The following is a 7,968-nucleotide window of genomic DNA, read 5'->3' as shown; positions in this document are numbered from 1 at the left end:
TGGTCTCAACCAAAAACTGAAAAAAAATTAAAAAATAATAATATGGTAGCTAGAGCTGGATGTTGCTTGGTTGCAAGAGTTCACTATCTAAATCTTCGATCGGATATTATTTAAATGATCCACAATTATCCTCATACATTAATTGATAATAGAAAACTAAGAAAAGTAGCTACAATAACAATAAGAAAGAGACATATTGAAGGATCTCAAAGTGCAATTTATAGTAAACCACAAGTGTAAGGCCCTTGTGCCGCAGGCAACCACTTATTACCCTGTATAAAATTGCACACTGTGAAATGATACGCTTGTTTTTTATTCATGACATGGTAACTATGCCATGTAACCCGTTCACTAGTGACTGATCCTGGGCCCTTGTTATCATATTCCCCATAATATAATGTCTTTAGAGCAAAGCCTGAGTCATTCCATGTGAGCCAACCTTTAGAGTTAATTAGGCTATCCATAAAGGATTGCGTATAGACAGTTGTTGAATACTCCTTCCATGGCCTCCCTAGGTATGTTTCTATTCTATCTAAATTCTCAGCTGCCCTAATGCTACAAAGATGCATGGAAATCCCAGTATTTTGATTCGGGTCTGTTTTTCCTTGCGCAGTGATAACATTGCATTGGCCATGTAATGGAAGTCGTAGATAAATGTTGCAATCTTGGAACACAACTGCTGCATTGCCAAATATAAAATCAATTGTACCATAAATATCACATTCTTTATAAAATTGCCTGAGAGAATGGGTAAGTAACGTGTCTTGGTAGCCTTCAAAACTGCATTTATAAAATGTGGACAGGTCGGCCCCATTTCGTACAGCCACAGCTTGGCCCTTCCTTGGTCCGGCAGTGTTACGAAAGGATATTTCCTTAGCAACAAACCCTTGCCCACCTACAGCTGAAATAGAAATTATAGTGCACAGAATTATAGATCATCATAACTAAGGTAGTATCATAAAATTATATTGGTCGAAGGAAGAAAGATGGGTTTATCACCATGGGTAACGTTTAAGTTCAGTTTCTTAAGTATAGTACATTAATTAGGTTCTTAAATTATATTTAAATATATAGATGCATTAAATTTAATCCCTGTGACAAGGCAATATGGTTTTTGTTTTATTAGTTAATGTAACCATATGTTTAAATTTTCTTTAAAAAACTAACGTGTTGCACTTTAGGAACAATGCCTAACTTTTGTCCTATCAACAATATTAGTTTCCACAAAATTTTTACTAGAATTTAAGACAACTATAACAATATTAATTTCCACAAAATTTTTAATAAAATTTAAAATAACTATGGCATAGAGTATGACTTTTTTTTTAGAGTTTATCATATCTATCTAATCTTAAATGTGTTTTTTATAATATCTAATCTTTTTTTTTTTTTGAAAAACAAACAAACACACAAAAGGGAGATGAAAAAGGGTTCTAAGATCTTATCTAATCTTAAATGTTAATATAAGATATTACCTTATTTGTTATCAAAAAAAAAAAAAAGATATTACCTTATTTAATATGTAAGTTCCAATATTGGTGCTTACCAAATGTTGCACAATTAAATGTAGTCCAATTATCCGCATTTTGTGATTGCCTGAGATCACAGTCCGGCCGATACCTTCCCCAACCATCATCAAATAGCGCTTGTTCTTATCAATGGAAACATACTCATTATAAACTCCAGCTGCAATGTAAATGACAAAGTATCCATTACAAATATCAGTATTTTCTGGTGCAGCAGCCACAGCATGATTGATAGTGGTGAAGTCTCCACTACCATCTGGGTTCACAAACACCGTTCGGCTCACCAATACATTTCCAAGAGTTGTTTGAAGCAACCTCCTTCCAGTTATGGACAATTTTAAAGGAAAAAGACCATTCATAATCTTTTCCATATTGGAAAACATAATGTGGTTTCTTTCTGTTGGGAAACTCTTTGTGTTTGTCTTTGGAACCCAACCATGCTTAAAAAGCGCAAGTGATATGCTATGCAGCTTAGTTCCATTAGAGAGAGGGCCCAAGAGACTATTTTTAAGGCTTGAGTCTAACTCAGATGTTAACTCTAAAAGACCATCAGAACATGTTTCTTGGTTTGTCAAAGTGGCACTAAGCAATGTATGCAAATCCTCGACCTGCATTCTACTTAGACTGTTTGTGGAGCTAATTGTTTGGAACGTTTTTGACAAGAAATCCACGTTCAAGTCGGCTAAAAGCTGACAATCTTTGAGGGTATGAATGGCGGATATAGAATATGAGGAATGGAATATTATTGGGTATGATTTGACTAGCGAAAGAAAGCCTTTTGCAAATGATAAGGACTGGTGAAGGTAGTACATGCCATAGTTATGAATGGTGCTGAGCTCATTTGGTGGTAAGTTGGATTTGCAGAGTGATGGATGGGGCGTGGAGTTGCAAATGGTACTTGGGAAAGTAGAGGTTGAGGTAGAGGAGCTAGCAAGATATGGAGAGCAAGAGAAGAGCATGAATAGGATAAAAATGGTGCACAATGGGGAGCGCTTGGAAGCCATTGCCATAGAAATGCGTTTGCAAAATAGGTTTGGCAGGTTAGTCTTACCTAGAGAATTTAATGGTGCATACATTATACATGAAACAGATATTAATTTTGTGTCGTGTTTGTTATGCACACTTTTATACATTCGTTCGTACACGCATAAAATATTCAAAAAAGATAGCATAAAATCACGATTTTCATGCATTATTTGCTTGCGTTCAGATGAGTAAAATAGTACGTGTAAATTTAGTCTTTAATTTTACCATGAGCTCAAAAGCGTATTTATCTTAGTGTTTACACTTTATATATATATATATATAATGTTAATCTTCCAATAAGGTGTTTATCTTGTTGTATATATATTTGAATAATAGTTCTCATAATAATTTTAATTAATGGGATTTAATATTTATACAAGAGGGGATATATTTATTAATTTATTAACTGTATTCCTGAAATATTCTATAATTATTTGTATTGTGCAAGTTTGTTCAATGGCCAAGATTAGATCTTCTAGCTAGTTTGACCATGCCTTGAGATGGCTTTTTATATCTTATCCCATATTAGCATTGAGAGTGATAATGTTGCAATTGTGTCTAAAAAAAGTGTTGTAAGTTAATCAAATAGTATATGATAATATGAATGAAGATTGCACTCATGCTTGGGCCCAATTATGTCGAGTTGTGTGTCAAGCGGTAATCTCCCACAGTCGCACACACTGGGGGGTTGTGGCCCCATTCATAAACCCATGCATAGAGAGTGATCGGGTCAATACTCAATGGTAGATTTTTAAGGGCAAATTCTTTTTGATCAGCTAACTCGTTTGGCGAAAGTTCTTGATCTGGGCCTATATTGTGGGCCTAAAAGCCCACCTAAGCTTAGACATGGGCTCATGAAGCTCGGACCTTCCTCTGATAATGAAGAATTTTTTCTAAAGCATAACCAAACTTTTATTTCCACCAATGCATGTATATTACAAAGAATGCAATCTCGTATAATTAAATAAACATCCAATAGGGCTGTCAATAATCTAAACAAACAAACCTTTCAAAAAAAAAAAAAAAAATCTAAACAAGCCCAAAACAATAGTCACACTCAAAATTAATACTTATCAAACGATATATAAGTGCATGCCAAGGACCTAGCAGTAGCTCATAACAAACAGTCCTAATGCAAATAGCAGAAGAGATGATGAGAGACTGTGAGAGGGCATGGCAGAAGATGGGGTCAGAACCGGACGGCTCCCAGTAGTAGCAGTTGGAGCTTCGGAACTTGTTGTAGATGGAGGTGTTAAAAGTGGTGTTGTGTCAGTTTCCGGTGCCGGAGCAGGCGATGTGGGTTCTGTGACAGAAGAAGCTGATGGACAAAATAAATTATTAGTTCAAATTATGGTTACATGATTAAATTTATTATTCATTAATAATTTAATTTTTTTGAAACAGTTAATAATTTATCATTATTTGATATTAGTATCAAGCATTAGTAGCACCAATAACTCAAACCATAATATGCATGCCTTTTAATTACTATAGCTATGAATTATGATTGATAGTTTGCATAATACCTTTAGGACTAGGAGAAGAGGCTTCAGGAAGAGGCGTTGGCGCAATTGAGATAGGACCTGCCAATCAATTTCGAACATGTAAAATAAACCCATAATTAGGGGAAAAAAATACAGAGTTTCTTTCTTTCTTCTGTTTTTTTTTTTTTTTTTTGGTAGCAGTCAATGCAGAGTTATCTTAGCCAACTTTGGCCTCTAAAGTGTGAGATATAAAAATTCCAGTAATAATATGTGCACGTCTGGAAGCGTTCAATGTTTTAGTGGATCTTGTCCACTGTTCACGAGACTGACATGTACTTTTTTTCAAAAAAAAAAAAACTTTAAAAGTAAGTACCACAGCACTATTCAGACATTTAAAATTTTATGCTATAGTATTTTCACTTTTCACTTTTTAATTTTTAACAATAAACAGTATCCAAATAGACCCTACGTAGAAATAGTAGATTTCTTCCCAAAGTTATTCGTGTGTGTAAAATGGATAGCTACACAGACATGAGGAGTAATTTGGTTTCAAATTGCACTTTTAATGTAACTTTTCTTTACTTATTTCTTTTTCTAGTATATTTTTTATATATAAAAAAAATGAAAAATAAGTTGTGGAGAAACAAAAATTAGAAATAGTGATATTTCAAAGTAGGAAATAGAAAGGGTACCTGGAGCAGGAAGTGGTGAAGCAGTGGCTGCAAATGTACAAAAAATATCATTAGTGTCTCCATAGATTGATAAACAGTACCATAAAGACCTACCAAATGAAATCTTATAAAAAGATTTTACCTTTGCATTGGACAGGGACAGCAGCCATGTTACAAGCACGAGGAAGAGATATGGCGGTGGTCCTGTTAATGGCATTGGCAAGGGAATGTTCCCAGTTAGAATGAGGCACAAACAACCCATGCCACCACTTGTGAGGGACTTCAGAGAGTTGCAACAGTCAGCAGTTGGTGAGGTACCATTGGCACTGCTATTTGTGACAAAACCCATGCAAGGACTGAAGCTAGAAATCATCGAGGCACTGCATGGGCTATTGATTTGCCCATAAACTGGAATAATCAAGACCACAATCATTGCCAATATTGGAACAAAACTAGGGAAAGCCATTGTGAAATATGTTACTTGATGTTGAGTATAGGAGTTTGAGAAATGGAAGGGATAAAGGTTTTGAGAGAGCAAAGAAAAGTTGGGTTTGTGAATTTGGTGTTTAGGGATGAGAAGGGTGGGTAATTTATAGGTAGAGCAGGTCAGGAAGCAGAAGTGGAGGGAACATACTACTACATAGGTGGATTTGAAGTTGGTTTTGGTGCTCAACTACCATAACTAATCTATTTGAAATTATAAGTAGCTTGAGTAGGTGGAACTAGTATGTTGTGTCAGCTCTGTGTGTAGCCTTTTATTTTGACTTGCATTTCTGGCAGCTCACCTGGTCGCCCCTTCACTCATTTTGTGTCAGTCTATCATTGGCCATTTGCTCTAGTAAAAATTCTCTTTATGATTCAGCCAATAGGGCTTATGGATATCTCAAAGTTTTAGTTTAGCTTTCTGGAAATCAAATCACTCCTAATTTTCCTAAGCAAATTCATTGTCTTGGATTTTACTTGCCTAGTGGAATTTTTTTAAAAAAATAATAAATAATAATAATAAAAACACACACAAGAACACAAAAGAAATCATTAACTTGGGTACCATAAGGCATGTAATAATAACTAGCATTTGGTAAATTTTAAGCATAGCTTTAGAGCTTTGTTGGTACCTTCCGGTGTTTTTTAATGGAAACGTTCAGAGTTTAAATCTTCACTCTCCCGTTATAGCTATTGAATTAAATTTTTTTTTTTTTTGTTTTTTAACAAACAAAAAACCTTAAGCACGATTAGGTCAACAAAATATCAGCATTTCTTTTCCTTCATTTTAATAATAACAAGGGCAAGCTATTGTCTTCTGCAATGATTGTCTAAAGTTCTCATGAAAGTGGTAAATTGATGCCAAAACAAAATGCTAAAAGATAAGAATAAGAGTGGTATATAGTCATTCCATACTAGTCTCATTAGATGAGAGACTAAAACTGGGTAACACCACTAGTCAATTTTTAGGGCCCTTTTTCTGGTGGGTTTTGTGTAACTCAAGCCCATGGAAATTCAATAGAAGAAGTCACACAGATTGGGCGTTGGCCTCGGTGAGAGTCCAAAAATGTATCAAAAGTTGCTAGGTTTTCTTTTGGGCCCACTGAAAACCCAAGTCTTCAGCAAATGTGGAGCCTAGTATAGGCCCAGATTTTCACCACACATGGCGTCCAATAAGGTCCAAGGCTTCTCAGTAGTTATAAAATCATTCCTTTTTGCAACGCCCAAATCGTTGAGCCCATGCCGTGCGGCACCATGCTCTATAAAAAAAATAAATAAATAATAAATAAATAAAAAGAAAAGAAAAGAGAATTATTGTTTCACGCATGAATGTACACCAGTTCACACTATCCCCCTTTTTTATATCGTGTTCGCATTTTCCAAGCAATGTTCCACGCTTAATACATGATGTAAAAAGAGTGTGGACACCAATAAATATGAAACAGTCAAAGCCTAAAAACTCGAGTGTTTTTTTGATCATAGGTTGATCACTTGAAACAGATTTCTATGAAATAGGAATGTTATAGTGACTCTCACACGTAAGGGAAAGACTGAATGGGGTAGAAGTTGTAAGAGTATTAGTTAATATAATTAGATCGAAGATTCATAGGTAGAAATTACAAGAATAGTGATTAAAAAGCAACTGATTTTTTTTTTATTATTTTATTTATAGTCTTTTATATTTCTCATAAAAGTAGTATAATAACTTTCTTAAAATTGTTCATTAACAAATGTCTTAAGAGTATCCATTAAGTAAACCCTAACATAATATAATTGGATCTAAAATCCATAGACTTAAAAAAAAAAAAAAAAAAAAACTTATACGTGTAACATGTTATATTAAGCCTCACTTTTAGAAATATAAATCACCTGTATCATTTTTTGGATACCACTCTATGTTCCACAAATAACAAATTGTTACGTATTGATTTTACTTTCCTTATAAAATACAAATTGTCACGTATTGATTTTACTTTCCTTATAAAATAACTGGAGTTGAAAATGGAAAAAAAAAAATCATACACATATTAAGTTGTGATTGGTGGAATATAAAGTGATAAACAAAAAATGGTATAGGAGATTTGTATTCCACTTCTAGAGTCTGATGGCTTGATTGGCATCACCCATAGGATAATTAATTATTGAAGCCAAAAGCATACATTGTTAACGGTCTCAGTACTTCTTGTTCTTTGCCAATCTAAGACCTTAGATTGGCTACATGTGAGCTTATTGAATGGAACTTAGTTCTCCACAATCCCATGAGGTCTTCTTTACAACAGCTATGAATAACAAAAGGGGTACAGAGATGGAGGTAGCCTTCATACTCTGGAATAAAAACTTGTAGACTCAGACTAGATGTACATACTTTCGTCGTTAGGTGACCTGATTGCCTATGTCTATCCTATATAAGGTCAATTTCTTCTCGGGGATGCTTATTGCCCTTCATACACATAAAGACACGTGGCTTGCAATAAGAGCAACACCAATTTACATAGGTCTTCACGTCTTTACATGACACATTGGAGATTTCTTATAATAAAAGCAAACCTGACCTCATATAGCCTGTTTAGTTTACCAAACACACCACGATTGGAAATCATGACTCATGAGCCCAAAATAATACAAATGAAACCTTTTAGGCTGAGTATAAATTAGTCCCCTCCACAGTTCAACCCAAGTGCAACACAATTTCCTTCACTACTAGACATTTGGGACACAATCAAAAGATCTTCAACTATCCATGGCTTTAAGAGGGATTGATATTGGTCTAGCCTTGAA

The 7,968-nt window shown here is 34.6% G+C and overlaps 2 protein-coding genes across 2 annotated transcripts; both read right to left on the bottom strand.

Moving 5' to 3' along the window:
• Positions 1–218: 218 nt before the first annotated feature.
• Positions 219–2,530, bottom strand: LOC111987483 (pectinesterase). Its single transcript, XM_065769764.1, is given in 3 exon segments — positions 219–901; positions 1,547–1,591; positions 1,594–2,530. Coding segments are annotated over 3 exon segments (1,665 nt in total).
• A 909-nt stretch (positions 2,531–3,439) lies between these two features.
• On the bottom strand, positions 3,440–5,259 carry LOC112015107 (non-specific lipid transfer protein GPI-anchored 20-like). Its single transcript, XM_065769768.1, is given in 5 exon segments — positions 3,440–3,870; positions 4,079–4,135; positions 4,729–4,755; positions 4,850–4,918; positions 4,921–5,259. Coding segments are annotated over 5 exon segments (621 nt in total). The 5' UTR covers positions 5,174–5,259; the 3' UTR covers positions 3,440–3,655.
• Positions 5,260–7,968: the final 2,709 nt, after the last annotated feature.

This window comes from Quercus suber, unplaced genomic scaffold (assembly GCF_002906115.3).
Source record: "Quercus suber isolate HL8 unplaced genomic scaffold, Cork oak 2.0 scaffold_1353, whole genome shotgun sequence".
NCBI lineage: Eukaryota > Viridiplantae > Streptophyta > Magnoliopsida > Fagales > Fagaceae > Quercus > Quercus suber.
Note: the sequence above shows the minus strand (reverse complement) of the source record. Positions and strands in the feature narration are given on the sequence as shown.